The 27,029-nt window shown below is 44.4% G+C and overlaps 1 protein-coding gene across 1 annotated transcript in view; it reads left to right on the forward strand.

Moving 5' to 3' along the window:
• Positions 1–27,029, forward strand: part of LOC135081337 (protein mini spindles) — a 59,106-nt gene that overhangs the window by 7,312 nt on the left and 24,765 nt on the right. Inside the window, exons 5-25 of the mRNA XM_063976055.1 lie at positions 4,131–4,294; positions 5,929–6,167; positions 6,651–6,845; positions 7,380–7,560; positions 7,777–7,910; positions 8,493–8,628; positions 11,308–11,451; positions 12,152–12,359; positions 15,107–15,328; positions 15,797–16,034; positions 16,536–16,694; positions 17,300–17,519; positions 19,133–19,312; positions 19,697–19,866; positions 20,955–21,122; positions 21,960–22,080; positions 22,569–22,686; positions 23,213–23,450; positions 24,130–24,265; positions 25,257–25,450; positions 26,820–26,951. Coding sequence (XP_063832125.1) covers positions 4,131–4,294; positions 5,929–6,167; positions 6,651–6,845; positions 7,380–7,560; positions 7,777–7,910; positions 8,493–8,628; positions 11,308–11,451; positions 12,152–12,359; positions 15,107–15,328; positions 15,797–16,034; positions 16,536–16,694; positions 17,300–17,519; positions 19,133–19,312; positions 19,697–19,866; positions 20,955–21,122; positions 21,960–22,080; positions 22,569–22,686; positions 23,213–23,450; positions 24,130–24,265; positions 25,257–25,450; positions 26,820–26,951 — 3,697 coding nt within the window. The remainder of the gene's footprint in view (positions 1–4,130; positions 4,295–5,928; positions 6,168–6,650; positions 6,846–7,379; positions 7,561–7,776; positions 7,911–8,492; positions 8,629–11,307; positions 11,452–12,151; positions 12,360–15,106; positions 15,329–15,796; positions 16,035–16,535; positions 16,695–17,299; positions 17,520–19,132; positions 19,313–19,696; positions 19,867–20,954; positions 21,123–21,959; positions 22,081–22,568; positions 22,687–23,212; positions 23,451–24,129; positions 24,266–25,256; positions 25,451–26,819; positions 26,952–27,029) is intronic.

The raw sequence follows: 27,029 nt of genomic DNA on the forward strand, positions 1-27,029 counted from the left end.
TAGCTTTTTGCTCGCTTCTTCTGCGATGAAGTGGGAAATGGTTCTAATAGAATTAAAATATTCTAAGAAAATTAATTTTGCTAAAATAAATGATTATGTTTTTTTATATAAAATCTACAAATTATTACGTTTAAATATTTGAATACTTACAAAATTATGAGATCTTTCTAAAACAAAATTAAAACGCTACACCTGCCGCAGATTTCTTTGTAAACAATGTTTTTTTGTTTTTCCTTCAGGTGCTAAAATCACCAGGCTATTATGTGCGCATACTCTGGAGTATTCCACATACTAACTGGTCGTCGGAGAAGCATAGATTTCCATTAAGTCTACTCCCGCTACCATGTGGAACTCCGCTAAAACTCGTGAGGGCGCCAACGCGCACGCGGTTGCCCGTTGCAGGCTCTATGCAACCACACTATTTTAAACCGTGGTCCCTAAGCATGAGATGGGAAACTGCACTCTCTTGAATGAGGATCATTTCGATTTTTAGCTGTGAATGCAGATTTATAGGGCTAAGAAATCCTTAATACACAGTCCAAAAATTTTTGTTCTACGACAAAAATTGACGAAGTTATGGCCAAATTACTAAAAAAGTTCTCTGACCGCCCGGCGCGGGGACGATGACGTCACTATATCCGATCCGAACGCTGCCGGCGTACTGCGTGGATAGAAAATATTTTTTTCTAGCCAAACTATCAGTTTTAGAGAAAAACTTGTAATGACATTTATTCATCAGAATAAATTAAGCTATCGATAGGTAATTTTAAAAAATAGAAATTGTGAAAAATATCGCAAACAATCCATACGCTCATACGATTCAATGGAACGCAGAGACGCGATTGGGGTCTCCGCGGTGGTATATTTGGCGATTTATTCAAATAAAGTGTTCATAAGTGTTGTTAGAGTCATATCTTCTTCCAAGTAAAATATAAAAATGTATAAGTATTAATTTATTTACTTCTAACAATAAGGTAAAGCTGAGGCAGATACACTCTGCCTAGGCTACAAGACATTGCTATGAAGATCATTTCGATGTACACGCAATACCTACCTGTTATTTAGTTTTTCTGAGTTTAACCTACGTACCTACCTATCTATTCGCCGTTCCCATGGGCTGGCCAGCTGCTGCAGGAAAGGACAGCTGCTCCCTGGAAATTATTTAATCTTCGCCTAGAAGCTGGGTATGACTCCTCCGCCCCCTCCTCTCCCCAGGTCATAAACTGGGCATGACTTCCCCCTCGGCCACAAGTTGGGTATGATTTACCCCCCCTCCCAGGCCAGAAACTGGGTATGACTTGACCCCCCCCCCAGGCTAGAAGCTGGGTAAGGCTAGCTCCTCCCCCCAGCCCCTAAGCATAAGCTGGGTATGACTTACCCCCCCCCCCCCCCCCCCCCCCTAGGCCAGAACCAGAAACTGGTTATGACTTGATCCCCCCCTCCCCTCAGGCCAAAAGCTGGGTAAGGCTAGCCCCTCCCCCAGGCTAAAAGCTGGGTATTACTTATCCCCCCCCAGCCCCCCCCTAGGCCAGAAACTGGTTATTAGCACTCATATTATGTATTATTATGTTCAATACAAACAATCATAAAGTTACACTCACCCCAATCGAATCCTATGAAAATGTGGTCTTAGGACATAGCGATACTTATTTTTCACAATTTTTATTTTTAAAAATTACTGGTCGATGGGTTACTTTATTTTGATGAATAAATGTTATTAAAAGTTTTTTTCTAAAACTTTTAGTTTAGCTGGAAAAAAATATTTTCCATCCCAATAGTACGCCGGCTGCGCTCGATTCGGATATAATGACGTCACGCGGCCCTGCGTTCGTTGACTTTTAGCGGCAAAAACGGCCTATGTTTATTACTTAATATCTTCGTAAATAATGGTCCGATTTGGATAATTCAAAAAGATATATCTTTCTTATGTCTTAAAGATTAACGTAGATACTAGTTTTATTGCATTTTCTACAACAGTACTGATCCTCATTCTCTTGAATTTGATGGTGTTAGGGGAATCCTAGGAATGAATACAGACTTTCCAATGGGATCTCCTCATCAATATTGCGAAATTGCGAGTTGCAATGCAATGTTACGTTTTCACTTGTTATTTTATTGTAATCTGACCTTGATTTTTCAAACACGTGTCAAAAAAAAAATTAAATCAAAAGTACTAAGGAATATTTCATTGATATCAACTTAGAAACAAGCACAGATCACAGAAACTAAAGGGAAATGTGACAAGTCACAAATTGGAACATATTGCTTGTGAAAGCAATGATGACAGTAGCGACGTCATTATGTAAACAGTTTATATTGCTTGCATAGTACTAAAGATTATTCGAACGTTGAATACTGATACCGCAGTGGATAATGAGCACATAATTTGATTTCTTTGTGTGTGTGAATTTCTAATACGACACTGAGTTTCGAACTCAGCGCATTACTTAGCATCTCTCTATATTTCTATGGAACCAAGTTATCTCCAAAATAACATTCCACACCTTTTTAACATAGTCAGGTAATAATTTTAATAAAATACGAAGCACGTCATCTATCAATAGGATATATGTATATTTTAGAAGTTAATAAATTATGCATAAAATATAAACACTAGAAGTTTAGTTAAATCGTAGAATTTCTGAAAAACAAGTACTAAAATCGTACTGAAAAAAAAGTATTAATATGTTATCTAATTTATTTATTAAACGTCGAATTTTATCAAAGATTTTGTACTATAATATAGAGTTTTTGAAAATATTTTATAGCCTACATAGAAAAAAAATTAGGATTCTAAATCGTGAAAGAATTTTTTTTCGGAGCTATTGCCTCCAAACAAACAAACAAACAATCAAATCTTTCCTCTTTTATTACTATAGATTTAACAACAAAGCTTCCCTCTCGAAACAAAACGCTTCTTTTTTTTCTTCACGAAACAAAACTCAAAGCGGATAAATAAATAAACAAATCTTTGAACAATTTCACAGCGCCATCTAGTCCAAAAGTAGGCAACCAATATGCTTGTGTTAAGGGTGCTAGCATAATGGATATACTTTTTTATAATTTATTTATTAAATTAAATACATGGTACCTACATATTATACATAGTTACACCCAGATCCGTCAAAGAAATTAAAATTCATCATTTCAATTTCTGCTCGGCCGGCCGACTCGAAACAGCCTCTCGGCATAGTATCAAATGTATTTGGTCGCCGTACAAATCACCGCTTTACGACACGAACGCACGTAAACGTCACGGCGGGAAAAATGACACAGGTCCTGCCTTGACGGGCGCTCGCGCCATACTAATCGATGTCGGCTTGCGCATTGTAATTTATACTGATATTCACATCAATATTTTGACAAAGTGGTTACTAATATTTAAACAATAACTGTAGAAATCAATTCTACAATGAATATTCTTTATTTTGGGATACTTTTATTGCAGTTATTCCTGTGTTTTTAAACCAAAAACCACGATCAAAATGTGACGTTAATCTTCAAATTTGCCAAATTATTTTTAGATTTTACTCAATAATGGTAATGAAATTCAAGAATCTATTTCATTAATGGACTACAAGAATATATGTCCGATGATTACTATATATTTTTAAGCTTATTATATGAGCATAAATAATAGATACAGGACTTTGAAAATGAGTCTGCGGCAATTTTTCCGTAAAATGGTTGTGGGAGATGGGGCACTGTGAATTAAGCAAAAGAATTTTAGTAAATCCGTTTCATTAATGGTCAACACCAAGGATTGACCTATCTTTCGCAGTTATTAAATAATCTCTGGGTGTTGCTTAAGATAGTAATTCATGCTTCCAAAATCTTAGAATTTCGCACGAAAATGTAAAATGGCTCTTAACTATCGCTGCGATACCCACGCCGTTTTTGTTCATAAACTGTTTGCTCTTGTAAAATCGCCTGAATATTCGTAACAGAGAAAAGGTTCTTTGTTGAGAAAATTACCCTCAGAAACAGTTACCTCAAGGTGGTCATTTGTACCTAAATTTTATTATGAATCGGCAAAATGGCTAAGGGTTGGTGTTGCATGTGAGGCAGTCAAAATCGCGCTTTAGATAATATACTCCTCCTTTTAGATGTGTTTGATTCCGTCATTGCAGATGGATCGGTGCCGCCATAGAGCCTCACATCGCCTCTCTCCAAGCGGTGGTGCAGCAAGAACTCCGCGAATCCTTCAGCGCGGGCGGCGGCGCTTCGCCCACCAGATACCTGCGGTCCCAGCAACACAGGGTTAGGGACACAGCTACTGCTGACTCCACTGATGGTTAGTATCCCAACAGCGGTCGTAGCAGACGGATGAGTGACGTCAGAGAGCCTACCATCGCCTCTCTCCAAGCGGTGGTGCAGCAAGAACTCCGCGAATCCTTCAGCGCGGGCGGCGGCGCTTCGCCCACCAGATACCTGCGGTCCCAGCAACACAGGGTCCGAGACACAGCTACTGCTGACTCCACTGATGGTTAGTATCTCAACAGCCGATCGTAGCAGATGAGTGACGTCAGAGAGCCTCACATCGCCTCTCTCCAAGCGGTGGTGCAGCAAGAACTCCGCGAATCCTTCAGCGCGGGCGGCGGCGCTTCGCCCACCAGATACCTGCAGTCCCAGCAGCACAGGGTTAGGGACACAGCTACTGCTGACTCCACTGATGGTTAGTATCTCAACAGCCGATCGTAGCAGATGAGTGACGTCAGAGAGCCTACCATCGCCTCTCTCCAAGCGGTGGTGCAGCAAGAACTCCGCGAATCCTTCAGCGCGGGCGGCGGCGCTTCGCCCACCAGATACCTGCGGTCCCAGCAGCACAGGGTCCGAGACACAGCTACTGCTGACTCCACTGATGGTGAGTATCCCAACAGCCGATCGTAGCAGATGAGTGACGTCAGAGAGCCTACCATCGCCTCTCTCTAGGCGGTGGTGCAGCAAGAACTCCGCGAATCCTTTAGCGCGGGCGGCGGCGCTTCGCCCACCAGATACCTGCGCTCGAAGCAACACAGGGTCCGAGATACAGCTACTGCTGACTCCACTGATGGTTAGTATCTCAACAGCCGATCGTAGCAGATCAGTGACGTCAGAGAGCCTCACATCGCCTCTCTCCAAGCGGTGGTGCAGCAAGAACTCCGCGAATCCTTCAGCGCAGGCGGCGGCGCTTCGCCCACCAGATACCTGCGGTCCCAGCAGCACAGGGTTAGGGACACAGCTACTGCTGATTCCACTGATGGTTAGTATCCCAACAGCAGTCTTAGCAGATGGATGAGTGACGTCAGAGAGCTTCATATCGCCTCTCTCCAGGCGGTGGTGCAGCAAGAACTCCGCGAATCCTTCAGCGCGGGCGGCGGCGCTTCGCCCACCAGATACCTGCGGTCCCAGCAACACAGGGTCCGAGACACAGCTACTGCTGACTCCACTGATGGTTAGTATCCCAACAGCGGTCGTAGCAGATGGATGAGTGACGTCAGAGAGCCTCACATCGCCTCTCTCCAAGCGGTGGTGCAGCAAGAACTCCGCGAATCCTTCAGCGCGGGCGGCGGCGCTTCGCCCACCAGATACCTTCGGTCCCAGCAACACAGGATCCGAGACACAGCTACTGCTGACTCCACTGATGGTGAGTATCCCAACAGCGGTCGTAGCAGATGGATGAGTGACGTCAGAGAGCCTCACATCGCGTCCCTATGCAACAAGAACTTGAGTCCTTTAGCCATTTTTAAAGAGTTGGATAGGGTATTTATAATTTATGAAGTGATTTCTTTTATGAGCGTGAGGACGCAATTTTTCTTCGAGATTTCTAATACAAGTCCGACGGCTTCACTATTTTTCTAGCTCAAATAATAAATCATTTTTAAAGCAACCACAAATCTAACTTAACGATCGATGAATAAAGGAGATAAATATAAGATTAATTCTCAGGCGCGGCCGAAGATGAAGACGCCGAGACAGGCGGCGGCGACTCCGGTGACATGGACCCGTACGACCTATTAGACCCCGTGGAGATCCTCTCCAAGATCCCCAAGGACTTCTACGATAAATTGGAGGCGAAGAAATGGCAAGAGAGAAAAGAGGCCCTGGACTCCCTGGACAATCTGCTCAAAAGCGCACCCAAATTGGAACCGGGAGATTACGCTGATCTGGTTCGAGCTTTGAAAAAGGTCAGTGGTTTTAATCTTAAGAGTATGAAGTCAAATAACATTCTGCTAGTAATTATTTCCTATCTCAGCCTCAGATAGTATTTTATTATCCAAAAATTACCACCAGCTTCTTAAGGTCATTAATCCTACTAATATTATAAAGACGAAAGTTTATGTGGATGTCTGGATGTTTTTTACTCTTTCACGTAAAAACTACTGAACGGATTTTGTTGAAACTACAGTATTATTGTTTGTAACCCAGATTAACATAGGCTATAATTTATGCCGATCTGTGACACTAGATTTCACGCGGGTGAAGCCGCGGGCAAAAGCTAGTCATGATTTGTCACTGCGTTCAGCTAAGCTTGTGTTAAGAACGGATTCACCATTCAGCGCTCGATGGGGCTGTAACTAGCGATATTTGAATCTGCTTTTACAGTCGTCGAGTTCTGTTCAAATCAACTTAAATTCTATTAAGCTCACCAATACGGTTGTATCTCGCAGGTGATATCCAAAGACACGAACGTCATGCTAGTCGCGCTCGGCGGGCGTCTGCTCGGCGCATTAGCCCTGGGTCTGCGCGGGCGCTTCCAGCCTTATGCAGTCGCGTGCGTGCAGGCCATCCTCGACAAGTTCAAGGAGAAGAAGACCAACGTGGTGGCTGCACTACGGGAGGCCATCGACGCTATATACCCTTGCGTGAGTCAACTATAAGTCGATATACGTGACAGGGAGCATCCCTATATGATGCGTGTTAGCGCTGGGGCTGCGCAGGAGCTTCCAGCCTTACGCCGTCGCCTACGTGAGGCCATCGACGCTATCTACCCTTGCGTGAGTTATCTGTAAATAAAACTCGATATGCCAGACAGAACATCCCTATTGACGTTTAACTTTCCTCCGGGACAGACTTGACCTTCACTGGTTAGGTTTTTATTGGCGGTCAAGCTGTAGATCCTGGCTACTCAGGAGTTACAGCGGTGGGAACGAGAAGTGGGACTAGTCCCGTATCCCTAAGATCCTTCCGAAGGTTTATGACGTCAATTATGGAAAAAAAATCTTTAAAAAAAATTGATAACCTCTTTACACTTAAATGCTGTCTATGTTAGTCCATATTAAAATTTCCATTGTCAACATTGCAATAAGTTGTGAGTAGCGTAATTCCCATTTTTGGAAAGAAAATCTTACTCTATTCTATTGTTATTGTCACACTATAATGTGGTTTAATTGTTACAGACGAACCTTGAAAACATAATGGAAGATATGATGGCAGCGTTCGACAACAAGAATCCATCAATCAAAGCGGAGAGCGCGTTATTCCTAGCAAGAGCGCTGTGCCTCACGCAACCGGCTGCATTCAATAAAAAACTGATCAAGGCGTATGTTGCTGGACTGCTGAAGTTGTTGGAAAGCGCTGGTAAGTGTTCTTACATAATTTTACTGTGTTGAAGAATAAAAGTAGCTAAAAGGTATGACTAAAAGTAAAATTCCCTAAAATATCCTTATATTCCGTTTTTTAATGCCAACTACGCAATATTGCGTAGGCACTAGTGATGCTGATGACCTGACCATAAAATATATTTGGCATTCAATGTGTTAAAAACTCTGGAGTAATACTCAATTTCAATAACAGACCCATCGGTCCGAGACGCGGCCGCCGAAGCCCTAGGCACCGCCACGAAGCTAGTCGGAGAGAAGAACATCGCGCCGCATATTGGCAAGCTTGACAACCTCAAGGAACAGAAGATCAAGGAGTTTGCTGATAAGGTATGCTTTGTTTTCATTAGATACAACTGTGTAACTTCATAAAAACACTCCCAAAATAGTAAATTAGACATAACAAGTTTACTTAAATCCCCTAATTTAATACATAAACTACTTCTGCAGTGCAGAAATAATATTTAGTGCACCGTTGAGTCATTTTTGATGAGATGTTATACTCAGATTTCAAAGATATAAGTAGATGAATAGTCATTTTCTACTGCAGGTACGGCTTGTTCCTTCTTCTGAGAGGATGACCACAGTTAGTTGAGACTTTGTACGAAAGTTTTATTATTTATTACCACAGTATTTTACATCCATTAACTCGTCTGTTAATTAGTAAAATCTAATAATTAATTCGTATACCTGAACTTGGGTGCTGTAATTTCATTTTAGAATTGTATTCTGTATGTTATTTTGTTTGGTTTTGATTTAGTGGTAGGTTCTTTTTTGGTCGTTGTGTACCGTTAGACAAGTAAGGGTTAGACAATTAGTATTTAGCAGTGGCATTAATTATTATTATTAATTAGTCGAAGCGTGCTGTATTAATTAAAATGTTTAATCATTAATTGGCAATGCTATTTTTAGGCGGTGATCCAAGTGAAAGTCGCGGCTCCGAAGAAAGAAGCCAAGCCGAAGGCGGCCGTGGCGCCGTCAGGCAAGGGCGACGCCAAGCCCAGCGCTGGGTCTACACAACCGAAGCCTGTCAAACGCCCAGCTTCTGGTAAGATACGACAGTCTTTGACTTTTTAGCAACTATTCACACCATTCTCTTTTAAAAGATCCTAATCCTATCATTATTAGTGTATTTTTTAATTCATTCATTATTTTTCTTCTTCTATAGTGTATCAATTTTACTTGCTAAGTTGGACATAACTCAATCAGACGACGATTTAACTTGATCACCAAAGCATTGAAGAATCGTATACTTGTATTTTTTCGGATCATCTAATCGTGCTTTGTGGCGAACTGGCGATTGTTGTAGCAGGTATACATGCAAGAACGGGACTGTTCTCACCTCTCGTTCCCATCGCTGCAACTCTTGTGTAGCCAGTAGGGCATGCAATTCGGATATCCGGATATCCATATTATTCGGATATTCGCCAAATTTATTATTCGAATAGCATCTATGTAATTATTCGGTCTTTTCGAACAATACGAATACGCCTTCCCTATTAAAAAACTGTAAAAATATCTGACCGCAAACTTATTAATAAAACTTAAAACTATTAAAACTGTAGGCAAGAAGTTGGCGGTAAGGTTAGATGAATGGACAAGTGCGCGCAATCACAGATATCCCTTCAAGTGCCAACAAATATTCGCGAAAAAGGTTAAATTGCCAGGCATATGGTTTCTAATGGTGCTAGTGTTATGGTGTAGTTATCTCCTGTGGTACTGAGATTTTTTGTTTGTAGTAAATCAGCAGGAGTCCAGTGACTCAGTTGCCCTCAGTGGGCATCCGGTTTCTCAACTGTCCTAAAATCTACTAAGGATACTCCTGGCACTAGCTCTTTGCAGTCTGCTGAATAGGAAGCCTTCAATGGTCTTGAGTTGTTGGACTGATGAGTTTGGATGATTTGAAAGTGTATCCTTGTAGCGGAGTGTGTGGCTCTTTATTTCCCCTCTGACTGTGGGCAATGGCAAGTCCTGATAGATGAGCCTGTTGCTGATATACCACGGCATTTGGTAAATCAAACGTACGGCTTTTGTCTAAAAGTGCTCGATTATGTCGAGATTGGGATTTGGCAGCTGTTCCCCACAGCTGTATCCCGTAGGTCCAGATAGGTTTAAGGATAGTTTTGTAGACCATCATTTTACTACTGGTGTTCAGCTGTGACTGGACTCCGACAAGCCACATCATGTTTTTTAGTTTGGCATCTAGGTGCTTCCTCTTTGTCCATATAATATGCTTTCTCCAGGTTAGCCTGCGGTCTAAGTGCAAGCCCAGATACCTAACGTCCTCAGCGGCTCAGCCTGAGGTATTTGGATACCATTAAGTTTAACCGGTGGGTAGGAGTATCTTCTGAGAGTGAAGGTTACATGAACATTGAACATGCACAGATTTGAGTGAGAGTGAGGCCGTCACCGCATCGTCGTGTGTTGCCATTGTTACATTGTCGTCAGCAAAGGTTCCTGTGAATGTATTTGCAGTTGTTGGCAGGTCTGCGGTAAACAATAGGTATAGCACGGGTCCCAAGACACTACCCTGGGGTATACCGGACGTTATGTTGCATAGGGCAGAACAAGAGTCTCCAGATCTGACTTCAAAGTATATGTCTTTCAAATACGACCTAAGTATTTCGTAGAACGGACATGGGAGGTTCTGTTTAAGTTTGTACAAGAGCCCTTTATGCCAGACCTTGTCGAAAACTGACTTATGTCCAAGAACGCAGCTGAGCAGTATCGTTTCTTTTCTAGTGCTTCTGAGACGATGTTTATGGTTCTGTGGACCTGTTTAGTTGTGGAGTGTCTTTCCCGGAAACCAAATTGGTGTTCAGGTATCAGATCACCGATGTGGGGCTTCATTCGTTTGAACAGTATTTTTTCGAATACCTTCGATAGCAGCGTTTTTTTTTTCAAGTAGTTATTGAAGTTAGATGATTGTATTAAGCAAATTGATCCTTATTAAAATGATTATAGACAAAAAAGTGTTTCTTTTAATTTACATTATATTGAAAATAGCAGTATTCGAAAAAATCGTTTTATTCGAAGTATTCGAATACCATAAATTTTAGTATTCGAAATATTCGAATACCAATATCGAACGAATAATGCATGCCCTAGTAGCCAGGATCTACGACTTGACTGCCAATAAAAACTCAACCAGGGTAGGCCAAGTTTGTCCCGGGGGATAGTTAAACTGTCATTGCACCCACAACGAAGTTACATCCAGCAGTATGTAGTTATCCAAAAATGAACCGTCCCAGCTATGACATTGTCAGGAGGGCTCTACTATCTACACTGGATTATTAGTAATAATCATGCCAAAAATCCGAAGTAATAAATTATTACAACAACAACAAGTAGGACAACCATAATTCCATTATAAAAACCATTCCACACAAGCTCGCACTGTTTCGATGATTCTTTTATAATGCGAACAGCTAGGGACTGGAACTCGCTGCCTGCTGAATACTATAATCAACAATATAATAATAATAACAAGGCGAGAGTGAATAGGCACTTACAAGGCAGATATGTACCATCCTAGACTGTATCTTACTTAACACTAGGTACGATTGCGGTCAAATAATCTGCCTTGTCCTGCATAAAAAAAACAAATATGATTATGATGTTTACAGGAAGGCATTATTAACTGAGTTGTTAGTTTTTGATTTTTGCCACTTAACGTTTCGTAATCGTCGGACTATAAGCTAACATAATAAATAATCTTGTTCAACAGGCGCAGTGAAGAAAGCCGGCGTGGGCGGCGCCAAGAAGTCGCCGGCGGCGCGCGCGCAACCTAGCCCGCCGCGCGAGCACGAGCTGTCGCCCGAGGAAGTGGACGCCAGGGCTGAAATGCTCTTCACCCCTGACATCCTTACAGGTCACCACAATTTTATATTGTCTGAGGCTAAGAACTCATGGCGCGATTTCCACCCGCGCACGTGGCCGTTGCGGGCCCGCAGCTTCTGTAGAATGCAGATACTTATGTAAAAACTAATGCACAACTCACGACGCGGTTTTCACCGAAAGCGGGCGCGGTTGTATGCGGGTCCCGCTCGGCGGATTTCGCCAGCGCGAAAACGGCCCGATCGGCGAGCGACCATTAATAACCGCGCAAATAACCGCTCCCGTGAGTATTGAAATAAAACCGCAATTCCACAACCGCCGCGGGTGCTGGTGAAAATCGCGCCGTTAGTTCTTAGCCTTAGAGGAAGTATAAACTATTAACTTCTGAAATCTTGCTGATTCTACTTAGAGAGGTTTCGCACTACGTCCGATCCGTATCTGTAATCTGACAATGTAATGTACGAATCTAGAAAATAACCAAAGAAATGTAATGTAGTGCGTAAACTACCATACAAATAATTCTACAGCTACTCACTTTCAGGGATTCGAATCAGGTTTAGATAGGGCGTAGTATGAAATTGCTCTTTCGTCTCGAGTTATCTGTATCCACTTTGTGCCTACAAATTAAGAGGAATCTATTTTTTTTTGCATTTTTTTCAAGTTTTTTGTTTTGTAACGTCAAAACGGACGTTAAAATATTGTATGATTGTGACATCATTAACATTATTCCCCAGGCCTAGGGGACAGCAACTGGAAAAACCGTCTCACAGCAGTCCAAGGCTTCCACTCCACCGTCCAAGGACTGAGCAGCGCCGATGCGCAAGCGCAAGTGTTGTACCGCACGCTCAACAAGAAGCCTGGGCTACGGGACACCAATGTGCAGGTGCTACGCGCACGACTGGAGGCATGCAAGCACATCACCGAGAACTTCCCCGTCACCACGTGAGTCTGACGTCATCACCATTACTCCACCGTACAGGGACTGAGCAGCGCCGATGCGCAGGCGCAAGTGTTGTACCGCACGCTCAACAAGAAGCCTGGGCTACGGGACACCAATGTGCAGGTGCTACGCGCACGGCTCGAGGCCTGCAAGCACATCACCGAGAACTTCCCCGTCACCACGTGAGTCTGACGTCATCATCCGTCCATTCCGCCAGTCCAGGGTAACTAGAACCGATGCGCAAGCGCAGTGTTGTACTACGTGCTTAACAACAAACCAGAGCTTACAAGAAGCCTGGGCTACGGGACACCAATGTACAAGTGTTACGCGCACGACTCGAGGCCTGCAAGCACATCACCGAGAACTTCCCCGTCACCACGTGAGTCTGACGTCATCACCATTACTCCACCGTCCAGGGACTGAGCAGCGCCGATGCGCAAGCGCAAGTGCTGTACCGCACGCTCAACAAGAAGCCTGGGCTACGAGACACTAACGTCCAGGTGCTACGCGCACGGTTGGAGGCATGCAAGCACATCACTGAGAACTTCCCCGTCACCACGTGAGTCTGACGTCATCACCATTACTCCACCGTCCAGTAGGCCTAAGATGCGCGCCGTGATAACTTTTATCGACGTCAAAATGTATGGGCAAAATCGATAAAATGGCGTGATAATCGCTTATCACGGCGCGCATCTTAGGCCTACAGGGACTGAGCAGCGCCGATGCGCAAGCGCAAGTGTTGTACCGCACGCTCAACAAGAAGCCTGGGCTACGGGACACCAACGTCCAGGTGCTACGCGCCCGCCTGGAGGCATGCAAGCACATCACCGAGAACTTCCCCGTCACCACGTGAGTATGACGTCACTAGCCCGGCTGACGTCATCATCCGTCCATTCCGCCAGTCCAGGGTAACTAGAACCGATGAGCAAGCGCAGTGTTGTACTACGTGCTTAACAACAAACCAGAGCTTACAAGAAGCCTGGGCTACGAAACACCAACGTCCAGGTGTTGCGCGCGCGACTGGAGGCATGCAAGCACATCACCGAAAACTTCCCCGTCACCACGTGAGTCTGACGTCATCATCCGTCCATTCCGCCAGTCCAGGGTAACTAGAACCGATGCGCAAGCGCAGTGTTGTACTACGTGCTTAACAACAAACCAGAGCTTACAAGAAGCCTGGGCTACGGGACACCAACGTTCAGGTCCTACGCGCACGGCTCGAGGCCTGCAAGCACATCACCGAGAACTTCCCCGTCACCACGTGAGTATGACGTCATCATCACTCCACCGTCCAGGGACTGAGCAGCGCCGATGCGCAGGCGCAAGTTTTGTACCGCACGCTCAACAAGAAGCCTGGGCTACGGGACACTAACGTCCAGGTGCTACGCGCACGGCTCGAGGCCTGCAAGCACATCACCGAGAACTTCCCCATTACCACGTGAGTCTGACGTCATCACCATTACTCCACCGTCCAGGGTGTAACTAGCGCCGACGCGTCTGCGCAGTTGTTGTACCGCACGCTCAACAAGAAGCCTGGGCTACGAGACACTAACGTCCAGGTGCTACGCGCACGACTGGAGGCCTGCAAGCACATCACCGAGAACTTCCCCGTCACCACGTGAGGCTGACGTCATCACCATTACTCCACCGTCCAGGGTGTAACTAGCGCCGATGCGCCCTCGCATTTGTTGTACCGCTCACTCTACAAGAGAATTGAGCTGACGTCATCATCATAATTGAGCTACAAGACGTCCACAGTTGAACACAGACCTCTCCCAATGATTTCCAGATTTGTCAATCTGATGCCCGTTTTCACCATCAATCCCTAATTTTTAAGTGACCACTATGGTAACACATAACAAAGGACAATGACCAAAAATGTATGGAGTGTGGTCCAAATGTCCACCACTAACGAGACCTATGTAGTAAAATAGTCTACTAAATACTGATTCATTATAACCAAACCGCAATCAAAAATATGCTGTCAGTAAAAAGTTATGACTGAATGAAAAGTCTGTTTTTTACCTTTTCATCCGAAAAATGTTCTTGATATCATTCTATCCATTGCACATTTTGGACTAATCTACGCATGTTATGTCATGTCGCATGTGGCGCGGGGTTATAGATGAATTTTATTAAATATTATACTAACTGTGCCTACGACTTTGTACGCGTGAAAATTGTTTGAATAATATTTCTCATTTTTACAACATTTGTCTTTACTGCTCCGCCCCTATTGGTTGTAGGGTGATGTTATTTATCTTAAAACCATCCTTGATAAATAGGCTATCCATAACAAAAAAAATTTTTCAAATCGGACCAGTAGTTCCTGAGATTAGCGCGTAAACTACTACAATTTTTAAACAGTCATAACTTTTTACTGACAGCTTTTTTTTTTTCGTCCCATACTGAAAGTTAATCTCTATTTAAAGGACTATAAGCCAATATAGGTCTCATTGGTGGTGGACATTTGGACCACTTTTGGTCTTTGTCCTTTTGTTTTCATAGTGGTAACTTATAAAATAGGTTTTGATGGTGAAAACGGGCATGAATCTACCAGCATCCAACGCTTTCCTGCATTATTTCATTAATGGTTCGACATTTTAACCAACTTAAAAAAAAGCAAAACGTTCTCAATTCGACAATCACACAATATAATACATAGTGTCCCAAAAACAACGGACCAATAACCCTGCAACCATCGATAGGCCTCCCTCATAATCTTTCTAATATCAAATTCCCCAAACAGGACAGCGGCAGACTTCGTCCTCCAAGACGTGGTGACCAAGCTAGGCGAGGCGTCGTGCACCGCCATATCTGCGGAATGCCTTACTTGCCTTGCGGAGGCGTGTGGCTTGGAGCACATATTGAATGAGGGCCTGACCTTTGCCATGGATTCCCAGAAGAACCCCAAGGTCCAGGCCGAGATGTTCAACTGGATGTCCAATGCTATCAAGGAGTTTGGATTCTCGTAAGTTGTTAATTCAGACTTGAAGCGAGGTTCTTTTGTATGTAGACTATGACCTCTCTTGGACAATAATACCTTTCACTGAAGGATGATCAAGCATAAATATCGTTACGTCACAATTCTTACCACTTATGTCTTTCTGATATGTTATGGAATTTTCCCAGAGACTAGCATGCATGATGAACTTTGTTCCGAATAGTTTACAGCATTAAATTCAATTATAATAATCCATGTATTAGTAGGTATGTATGAGTTGTAAATGAGTTTACGTGTTACGTAATCATATGAACACATTTTATGATTTTCTGTAACACATTTGTTTGTAATTCCTAAAATAAATAAATAAATAAATATGAAGCTTATTTTCATCTCATTACCTGCTGGATTCACTCAGTAGTCTAATACAAAACAAATAAACCTGTTTTCTTTTCCTTTTGACCCTTACCTAAAAAACTAATTTGTTCTTTACAGCATGAACATACGGTCCATAGTCGCGCACTGCAAAAAGGCTCTCTCAGCAACAAACCCCAACGTTCGCACATCCACGGTGAACTTCCTGGGCATTCTGTCGCTGTACGTCGGGCCGTCGCTCATCAACCATTTCGACAGCGAGAAGCCGGCCACCAAGCAACTCATCAGCTTGGAGCTGGACAAATACGCGAATAGCACGCCGCCCACGCCTACTAGGCAGTTGGGGACTGTCAGTAAGGTAAGTAAATGGATCTAGCTTGATTGACTTGTTCTATTAACATAACTCCATAAAGATTTTTAGATACATGCCGATCAAAATGAAGAAATAGAACGTCCTATCAGGTTCCCAAAAATAATCTATGGCCTATAAAACAAAAAGTTAAATGTGTAGCTTCTTATCTCAAAACTGAAAACGACTGCCTTTGAAACGACACAATACATGCTGAGTGAGGAACCATTGCAATGGACATTACAAAATCTCCAGTGTGGACTATTCAAAGGTGCAATTGAGTAAAGCAATCGTAATCATTTGACAGTTAAAAACGTACGATAAAATCTGTTTCACAATAATTGCACCTCAGTTCACTATTTCCTTTTTCTTTGGGATTTCTTGTGCTACCGTTATGTGTTTACTGTACCTATTTGTGTGATGTTCCATTGAGTATAAGTTTCTTTTTCTAAAAACTAATTTAAGCGGGCGCTGAAGTATGTTGGTACTAATTAATTTGTTTATCCCCAGTCTGCAAGCAAAGGCTCCATGGGCGACGACATCGAAGAAGCGTACGAGGACGCAGCTGAAGACGAACCGCCGGTCGTTGAGGACTCCAGACCGCGCACCGACATAGCGCCTCTTATTACGGATGCCCTTGTAGCTGAAATTAATGATAAGAACTGGAAGGTAATGTAACAATGTAATTCGCAAATGCAGACTGTTAGAGTTATTAGACTCTAGTGTTAAGGTATTAATTACAGAAACTTGCGCATCAGGCAGCTAAATATTAACCCTCTTACTAATAAAACTTACACGCTCGTTGAACAGCGTTTTAAAGTGACGTTTAGTATAGAAATGTCATTTTAAAACAGTGATCAACAACTGTGTAACTTTTTATTAGTAAGGGGGTAAATGCTTAATCTGAAAAACAATAATATTGAGTAAATTACCATTACTAAAATGTGTGACTAACAATTTAGGGCCCTCTCCCACGGCGATATTTTGTCGCGCGTTTCGTAGGGCGATAGCATCGCTACTAACGCGCGTTAGTCGCATTTGCAACGCACTCCAGACGTGATGCCAACGCGCTACTAACGCGGTACAGTAGCGCGACTGCATCGCTACAAAAAATCACCGTGGGCGAGGGCCCTTAGATTGACAGGACCCAACTAATTAGTTCGGTTAATTTATTTAATTAGTATTTTTAGGGTTTGGATTAAAAAATCCACCTGACCTAAATATCAGAGAAAAATTTCTCTGATATTTTATTAACACCAATATTATTTTCTCAGGTCCGCAACGAAGCGCTGGACAAGCTGAAAGCCATCATCACCAACTCGTCTCCCATCAAGCCTTCCCTCGGCGAGTTGCCCGCAGCGCTCTCCGCTCGGCTACTCGATTCAAACTCGAAGCTGGCTCAGAGCGCGCTGCACATCTGCGAGTCGCTCGCCAGCGCCATGGGACCCAAGTGCAAGACGCACGTGCGGACCTTCTTCCCGGCCTTCTTCCAAGGTAATAACAACCTTATGTCTTACACAATAGGACTCGAAGCTGGCTCAGAGCGCGCTGCACATCTGCGAGTCGCTCGCCACCGCCATGGGGCCCAAGTGCAAGACGCACGTGCGGACCTTCTTCCCGGCCTTCTTCCAAGGTAATAACAACCTTATGTCCTAGACAATAGGACTCGAAGCTGGCTCAGAGCGCGCTGCACATCTGCGAGTCGCTCGCCACCGCCATGGGGCCCAAGTGCAAGACGCACGTGCGGACCTTCTTCCCGGCCTTCTTCCAAGGTAATAACAACCTTATGTGTTAGACAATAGGTGCGTTATGTGTCGACTCAAACTCGAAGCTGGCTCAGAGCGCGCTGCACATCTGCGAGTCGCTCGCCACCGCCATGGGGCCCAAGTGCAAGACGCACGTGCGGACCTTCTTCCCGGCCTTCTTCCAAGGTAATAACAACCTTATGTCCTAGACAATAGTTGCGTTGTATGTCGACTCGAACTCGAAGCTGGCTCAGAGCGCGCTGCACATCTGCGAGTCGCTCGCCACCGCCATGGGGCCCAAGTGCAAGACGCACGTGCGGACCTTCTTCCCGGCCTTCTTCCAAGGTAATAACAACCTTATGTGTTAGACAATAGGTGCGTTATGTGTCGACTCGAACTCGAAGCTGGCTCAGAGCGCGCTGCACATCTGCGAGTCGCTCGCCACCGCCATGGGGCCCAAGTGCAAGACGCACGTGCGGACCTTCTTCCCGGCCTTCTTCCAAGGTAATAACAACCCTATGTGTTAGACAATAGGTGCGTTATGTGTCGACTCAAACTCGAAGCTGGCTCAGAGCGCGCTGCACATCTGCGAGTCGCTCGCCACCGCCATGGGGCCCAAGTGCAAGACGCACGTGCGGACCTTCTTCCCGGCCTTCTTCCAAGGTAATAACAACCTTATGTCCTAGACAATAGGTGCGTTGTATGTCGACTCGAACTCGAAGCTGGCTCAGAGCGCGCTGCACATCTGCGAGTCGCTCGCCACCGCCATGGGGCCCAAGTGCAAGACGCACGTGCGGACCTTCTTCCCGGCCTTCTTCCAAGGTAATAACAACCTTATGTCCTAGACAATAGGTGCGTTGTATGTCGACTCGAACTCGAAGCTGGCTCAGAGCGCGCTGCACATCTGCGAGTCGCTCGCCACCGCCATGGGGCCCAAGTGCAAGACGCACGTGCGGACCTTCTTCCCGGCCTTCTTCCAAGGTGTGTTCAACAACCTTATGTGTTAGACAATAGGTGCGTTATGTGTCGACTCAAACTCGAAGCTGGCTCAGAGCTCGCTACAACCTTCTATCCTAGATAATAGATATGCTATATGCAGTATGGTTTGGCTCATAATAACTGTCTCCTTTCTGTGTTCTCGTTGCAACTTAGGCAGTCTTGATTGGCTTTCATTTTGTATGAAGAATCTCCCGATACCAAATCCAAACAAACTTGGCCGACAAAGAGTCTGTAGTCTGCGGGGACGCTTATTCTCGTCGCTTTGAGTGACGATTGATAGATCTAGGAATAGAAACTGTGTTACAGAGAAATCTTGTCGCCGTCGTGACTTTCATGTTCTTTCTAATTTAAACTTCTTTACAGCTTTCGGAGACAGCAAGCAATGGATCCGGACGTCTGCCGTGTCATGTGTAGAGACATGGTGCCGCGAGGCGGGACCTCAGGCGCCCTTCGACGGAGAAATGGTGTTCGACGCCCTCAAGGCTGGCTCGCCGGTGCTTAGGGCTTCGCTCCTACAGTGGCTGGCGGAGCACTTGCCTAATGGTAAGCAGAGTAGCTAAGTAAATCTTTAAAACTACCATTCGTCTAGAAAAACAGATGAAAATATACTTTTTACGATTGTTGAATTTTACATAACGTGTCGTGTGCACTGTGCAACAAAGACTATAATGAGGGCTATCGTTTTTATACTTAACAGTTGGCACCCATGGCGATTGACAGGACCTTACTCTACAGTGGCGCCATCTTGATGAGTGCAAATGCGATAGTCCTCCTACCACTTTCGCGCTCACCAGTTGGTGCCACTGTCTTCGCTACTAGCAAGTGACAGGACCTTACTCTACAGTGGCGCTAACTGGTGAGCGCTAAAACGATAGCCCTCATTGCAAAAGGCTGTAGTATCTTCTCTAACCAAAATACTTTCTGCAGTGCCAGCCAAGTCGTTTCCTCGCGAGGAGCTGTCGCTATGCGTGCCAGTGCTGTTCGCGTGTCTCGAAGACCGCGCGGCTGACGTGCGTAAAGCTACTGCGGACTGCGTGTTCCCTTTCATGCTGCACCTGGGCTACGAGGCCATGCACAAGCAGCTGGACAAGCTGAAGGTGAGATATGACTTAGAATCTAGTTTCAAAGTATGAGGTCATGCTTCCAGATGGACTACGAAGCAGTGCACAAGCTGAAGGTGGGATATTTGACAGGTACCATGTAGAAGCAGCTGGACAAGATGAAGGTGGGTGGGATAAGAGAGGAACCATGCACAAGCAGCTGGACAAGTTGAAATATGACTGGAATCATGCACTAGCAGCTGGACAAGCTGAAATGAGAAGACAGGAATCATGCACAAGTAGCTGGACAAGCTGAAGGTGGGATATGAGAAGAATAATGCACAAGCAGCTGGACAAGTTGAAGGTGGGATATGAGAGGAACTATGCACAAGCAGCTGGACAAGTTGAAGGTGGGATATGAGAGGAACTATGCACTAGCAGCTGGACAAGTTGAAGGTGGGATATGAGAGGAACTATGCACTAGCAGCTGGACAAGTTGAAGGTGGGATATGAGAGGAACTATGCACTAGCAGCTGGACAAGTTGAAGGTGGGATATGAGAGGAACTATGCACTAGCAGCTGGACAAGTTGAAATATGACTGGTATCATGCACAATCAGCTGGACAAGCTGCAGGTGAGATATTTGACAGGAACAGCACAAGAAGCTGGACAAGATGAAGGTGGGATATGAGAGGAACCATGCACAAACAGCTGGACATAATGAAGGTGGGATATGAGAGGAACCATACACAAGCAGCTGGACAAGTTAAAACTTGAAGGTGACATATAGACCCAGATAATTTCCAAGGACCACAGATTCAACTCATGTTTCGAAGATACTCTGATATACTATGCTATTATAAGCGAGACTTGTAGAAACACCTTTGGCCACGTGGTTTCAGCTGAGTAGAACAAAGACAACTCTTTTCCCACCAAGTAAATTCTTCACGTGGATGTCAGAAGGTCATTAAGTACAAATATGCGAACATCAAGACCTCCCAAACCCATCTGGCCGGCGTGGGAAGCCAAATACTTCTGGTAAATTATAGAGTGTTGTGCTCCTGCAGTAGAGACCAAATAAAAAAGCTGATGATAATGTCTGGTATGATGTTTTCAAATGTCTGACCATAATCCTTTATTCACAGCCCGGATCAAAGTCAGTGGTACAAGCGGCGCTAGACAAGGCGCGTCCCAATCTTCCGGTTCAGCCGCTGCCGACCAAAAGCAAGAAGGACGAACCACGCGGCGTGAAGTCTGCAGGGGCTCTCAAGAAAGAGGCTGAGAAGAAGTCCGTCATACCCGCTAAGGGCAAGGTAGGTGAAATAAGCATATTTTTAAACTTATAAATTTTGCAGACAGCCAGCTGTTACTTGAAAGACTAAACTAAGGCTGGGTTGCACCATCTTACTTTAACTTTGACAAACGTCAAATATCTGTCAAACTCCATACAAAAAGCACCGGTTATCGTCATAGTTACCGTTATAGTTAGGTGGTGCAACTTAGCCTAAACATGTATATTTTCATGTAAGAGATAGTTAAGAGATAGTCTGAAGACATTCGAACGATTTATTAATATTGGCCAAACGTTTGACAGTTCGTTCGTTCGTTTCAGCCAAATGACGTCCACTGCTGGACAAAGGCCTCCCCCTAGGTTTTCCACAATGAACTGTCCTGAGCTGCCGGCATCCAGGCTATTCCCGCGACCTTTACCAGATCGTCGGTCCACCTAGTAGGAGGCCTGCCCACGCTACGTCTTCCAGCCCGTGGTCGCCACTCGACGACAGCAACATTTACATTTTTCTATATTAATAGGGATGATGACTGGGTAATGAAATCGAAATTCTATTTAGTCCGTCAGACAGATAATTAGAAAATATTAGACTAATATTTTTTATTTTTTTTCCATAATCGAATAATTACAGTATTATATTGAGTTGAAATGTCGCGTGACATCACTTTTGAGTGAAAATTCTACTCAAGCGTGACGTATCGCACCATTTCAACTCGATGTAGCAATGTTATTATTAAATTATGAAAGAAAATAAAAAATATGAGTCTAATATTTTCTAATTATCTGTCTGACGGACAAATAATTGAAATTTTGTCATCTAGCCTATTGTATGATTCTATGAAAGTGTTTAATAACTTAGGGACCAGCAAAACCATCGTCTGCATCAAGCCGCGGCAAGAAGGACGACGAGGACTGCACTCCCTTGCTGCCGAACAACAACGCCAAGAACCAAAGAATCATCGACGACCAGAAACTAAAAGGTAATTCATTTTCTTCTCTGTTATGGTTTATTACATCTGAGACCACAACTTGTACATAAACGAAATTATAGCTATGTGTGAGCTATTTTATTTTTCTTTTAAGTCGTTTTGCTCTTGGTATGGCGGTCATGGCACTGGCGATAGTAGACACCAAGGCGCTTATAAACATCCCATAAATGCGTTAAACGGATCTAGCTTAACCCTTTAACTGGTATAGAGAAAAATATTTTTCATTAGTTTTGTACCTTATGTTTTCTCAATAAGGTTCAAAATATGGTGGCAACAATTCTGCCACTACCAGTTAAAGGTTTGCACGATCTCACGCGGTCTCCCTGTTGGCAGTGATCAAATGAGAAGCCATTTTGTTTTAATTTTCCCACCTTTTCGAATTTATTTTCTAGGATAGTTATTCTCTAAGATATTATAGACATGGGAAGCCTTAATGGTTTTTAGAACTGTTGTGTTAAAGCTGAATTCCTTCTTTCCAGTACTGAAATGGAACTTCACGACTCCCCGCGAGGAGTTCTTCGAGCTGCTGAAGGAGCAGATGGCGACGGCGGGACTCAACAAGCAGCTCATAGCTAACATGTTCCACAACGACTTCAGGTTAGTACTACCACGTGTTTCTCTTAAGGGTCGCAGTATGACAAAGTTCGTGAGAGGCAGGTTAACTAAATTATTCCTGTTTAAAATATTGGATTTTTTTCCCACTTATTACAACGCCCGTGTAGCCAGGGCCAATAGCTTGGCTGTTGGTCAATAATTAATCCAACAAAATCTTGTACGTCGTACATGAGCTTGGAACGTCATATTACTAACATGCCGTCTGTTATTGTTGTCATTCAAGAGCTATAGGCAAAACCTACAAATTGGCTTCTAACAGCGATAAAATCTGATTTGTAAAGTATACATATCCACAAGACCTATAAAACCCTATTACGCACGTGAGCGCGGGGACGTCTCGTGGAAACGTGCATCTTCACGATAGTTCTGATGTCTTCATCATCATCAACAGCCCTTTACAGTCCACTGCTGGACTATGAGCCTCCTCCACTATAGTGGAGGGTTTTGCCATAATCCCCTTGGGCAGGCTTGGTTCCGATATATTAATTAATCGCATTATCTTCCCCAGATACCACCTAAAAGCCATCGAGGCTCTCTCCGACGATCTCAACGAGAACGGCTCAGCCCTCATGGCCAATCTCGACCTGGTGCTGAAGTGGCTGACGCTGCGCTTCTTCGACACCAACCCGTCCGTCATCCTCAAGGGCCTGGAGTATCTCTCGCTGGTCTTCCAGTATCTGATGGACAGCGATTACACCATGGCGGAGTATGAGGCTAACTGCTTCATACCGTATCTGGTGCTCAAGGTGAGATAGAAAGGATAGAAGGGTTATAGGATTATTTATTATATGAAATATTAAAGTAAACAATAATTAGATTTCTCGTTTTGTTCATGCAGTTTCGTAACAGTTTGTTTTGTAATTACCAAAACCACGAGCCTGACATGGTTCAGTTAGAATATGCTATGTTTAAAAAGATGATAAACATTCAAGCAGATATGAATTCTCATAGAAAAAATCCTAAATCCATTTATAATACCTTGAGGAATCCCTAAACACAATGAAGGCTACCATTTTAGTGCACATCATTTTGCGCTACTCTGGAGCAAAGTCCTGTCATTCGCTAGTGATGTTAACTATAGTCTGGTCCGTGAGCACATAGAATTTTATCCAATGATAGGGGTCAGCTAGGGAGCTACCCGTCCTTATCGCTCGCGCGTAATTATGTTGCTATCGCGCTCGCACACTCACTGCGGGTGCCAGTCGCACAGTCGCGACAGCAATATAATTACGCGCGAGCGATAAGGATGGGTAGCTAGGGGTCATTGAGCAAAAAATTCTACGTGCTCACGGACCGGGCTTTAGAGGGGTCAAATACGATAGCCCTCATTAAACGGGTTTTGGTTTATAACACAACTTATATAGATAGTAGATAAAATATGTCGATAGTAGAAGCTTGATATCTCTAAAATAAAATTCTCCTCAGGTGGGCGACCCAAAAGACACGGTCCGCAACGGCGTGAAGGCTCTATTCAAGCAGATCTGCGTGGTGTACTCCGTCACCAAGCTGTTCGGATACCTCATGGAGGGGCTCAAGTCCAAGAACGCACGGCAGAGGGCTGGTGAGGAACTTACGGATGTGTTGTTGATAAATTAATGTTATATTTAAACTAATTAAGTTTAGTTTAGTTACACAATTTTGGTAACAACTGCACGCAGGAAGATTTAATGATACTACCAGGCCTGTTCATCTCCGCGAGTTTATATCGAAAACAAAACACGCACGATGGCCCACCTACAGGATACTATTCGACAAGGCCTCACATACGAGCGAACATTGACCTACGCACGCGTATTCTTGTGTATGATGGAAGAAAATAAAGAAAATGGTGTACTAAATACTGTGCAGTATTTAACTGCCTAAATAATAATAAAAACACAGAATGTACTTTTTTAAGTTGCCTCAAGACACTGAGAGGTAAATAAGTAGTTAATATTATTCATGATAATTCATGCTAAATCATGTATTTCCTCCGCCATTTTCCGCAGTTTGGCACCTCACGTCACATCATTTTACCGAAGTCAGCCCTATAGCTTCGGCGCAGTGCCGATCACTGACGTTTGTCAACAAAATGGTGCTTGACTCTTGAGATAGGCTAAATTGCACCATATTGTTAATGACATTGAGCATACATTTTTTTAAATACCTTCGCGAAGTAAAACTTCTGTACGTAGTACTTATTATTATTCTGTGATGCTACTGACAATGCCACTCTTGGTGCAGAGTTTTGGGTTGACACTGTATAGGTTTGTTATAGACACGACAAAAAGAAGCACTCTCCATTTATACCCTGCATAGCCAGAGCAAATTGGATTGCCACATCGACCCTGATAGACAACACAACAAAACTTACTGTTTTCTAAAAAATTCAAGATAACGCGACGTTTGAAAGATGCTAGTGTGGGAGGCCTTATGTTTGGGTTCTACACTAGAACATGACATACCGAGTGATCGCCATTTTGGTTCAAACATCAAATTTTTTTACTCAACTGCAATCTCATGAACCAAACAACCTTCTTCTTTATTATGATCAAATATACCTTATTTTCTAGAATGTTTGGAATGCATCGGGCACCTGCTAGAGACATACGGCTCGACAGTGATGTCCCCAACCGGCGGGGCCGCGTTGAAGGAGCTGGCCCGCCATATTGGGGACAGAGATAATGCGGTGCGCTCCGCCGCGCTCAATTGCGTCGCCAGCGCTTACTTCCTGGAGGGGGAGAAGGTGTACAAGATGATCGGCCAGGTGAGTCTGGAGTGCATCGGTCTGCTAGAGACACACGGGTCGACAGTGATGTCCCCAACCGGTGGGGCCGCTCTGAAGGAGCTGGCCCGCCATATTGGGGACAGAGACAACGCGGTGCGCTCCGCCGCGCTCAACTGCGTCGCCAGCGCTTACTTCCTGGAGGGGGAGAAGGTGTACAAGATGATCGGCCAGGTGAGTCTGGAGTGCATCGGTCTGCTAAAGACACACGGCTCGACAGTGAGGCGATTATCACACTGCACCGCACTCCGCCGCGGTCCGCGTGGCTACATATAAAAAATCCCGCGCGCAGACGCGTTGTCAGTGTGTTGTGCCGCGCGTGTTTTCTATACAATCTGAGGTACTTGCATACAATGATTAAATCTGTCGTCCCGCGTACCGCGGCGGAGCGCGGTGCAGTGTGATAATCGTCTGATGTCTCCGACCGGCGGGTCCGCGCTGAAGGAGCTGGCCCGCCATATTGCGTCGCCAGCGCCTTCTTCCTGGAGGGGGAGAAGGTGTACAAGATGATCGGCCAGGTGAGTCTGGAGTGCATCGGTCTGCTAGAGACACACGGGTCGACAGTGATGTCTCCGACCGGCGGGGCCGCGCTGAAGGAGCTGGCCCGCCATATTGGGGACAGAGACAACGCGGTGCGCTCCGCCGCGCTCAACTGCGTCGCCAGCGCTTACTTCCTGGAGGGGGAGAAGGTGTACAAGATGATCGGCCAGGTGAGTCACTGTCAACAGGTCTCCACTGCAGTACAAACCTTTTTAATTTATCACAGGCAAGGGATGGATTTCATCATCATCATTTCAGTCATAGGACGTTCCAATGCTGAAGATAAGCCTCCCCCCAATGACTTCCACATCGCACGGTTGGTACAGCGGCCTGCAAGGCACTGCTCCAGTGCCTTCCTGCTATCTTTATCAGGTCGTCGGTCCACCTTCTGCCACGCTGCGTTTTCCGGTACGTGGCCTTTGGATAAATGGATTTGGCTTACGCTTTTACACATGGCCAGACGTGTTGGGGAAGTTTTATGTTCGCATATTTGTATCGAATATAACACCACCAGTGTACCCCCAAAATACCTAATAATCACAAACTTTGAAGAATTAGTTAGCCAGTAAAGTACAAATTACTTAACTCAATGATGATGTATCTGTCACCGTAAAATTGAGAATTCCGTCAGATTATAATCTGACGTAGTAGTTAAATTACAATCTAACCTAACCTAACCCACTGTTAGTTTACAATCTAACGCGTTATATTATAAACTGACAGAGTTCACAATTTCACGTCGACATATTCATCACTGCCGTCTCTTCAGGTAACGAAGTATTCTGTTTATTTAAAGGATTTTTCTTTTTAGATATCCGACAAAGATCTATCGCTGCTGGAAGAGCGTATCAAACGCGCTGGCAAGAGTCGCAGCGCAGAAGTGCGGAGGTCTATGGTCGTGCCACTTTCTGCCTCCGGCAAGCCCATACAGCAAGTTATGGAGGTATTTATCATTTATACATCCACTAATATTAATTGCTGTAAATTTTCAGTGGTAGGATTAAGTGTTAATACTAGGACG

The sequence above is a fragment of the Ostrinia nubilalis genome, chromosome 19, assembly GCF_963855985.1.
Source record: "Ostrinia nubilalis chromosome 19, ilOstNubi1.1, whole genome shotgun sequence".
Taxonomy (NCBI): domain Eukaryota; kingdom Metazoa; phylum Arthropoda; class Insecta; order Lepidoptera; family Crambidae; genus Ostrinia; species Ostrinia nubilalis.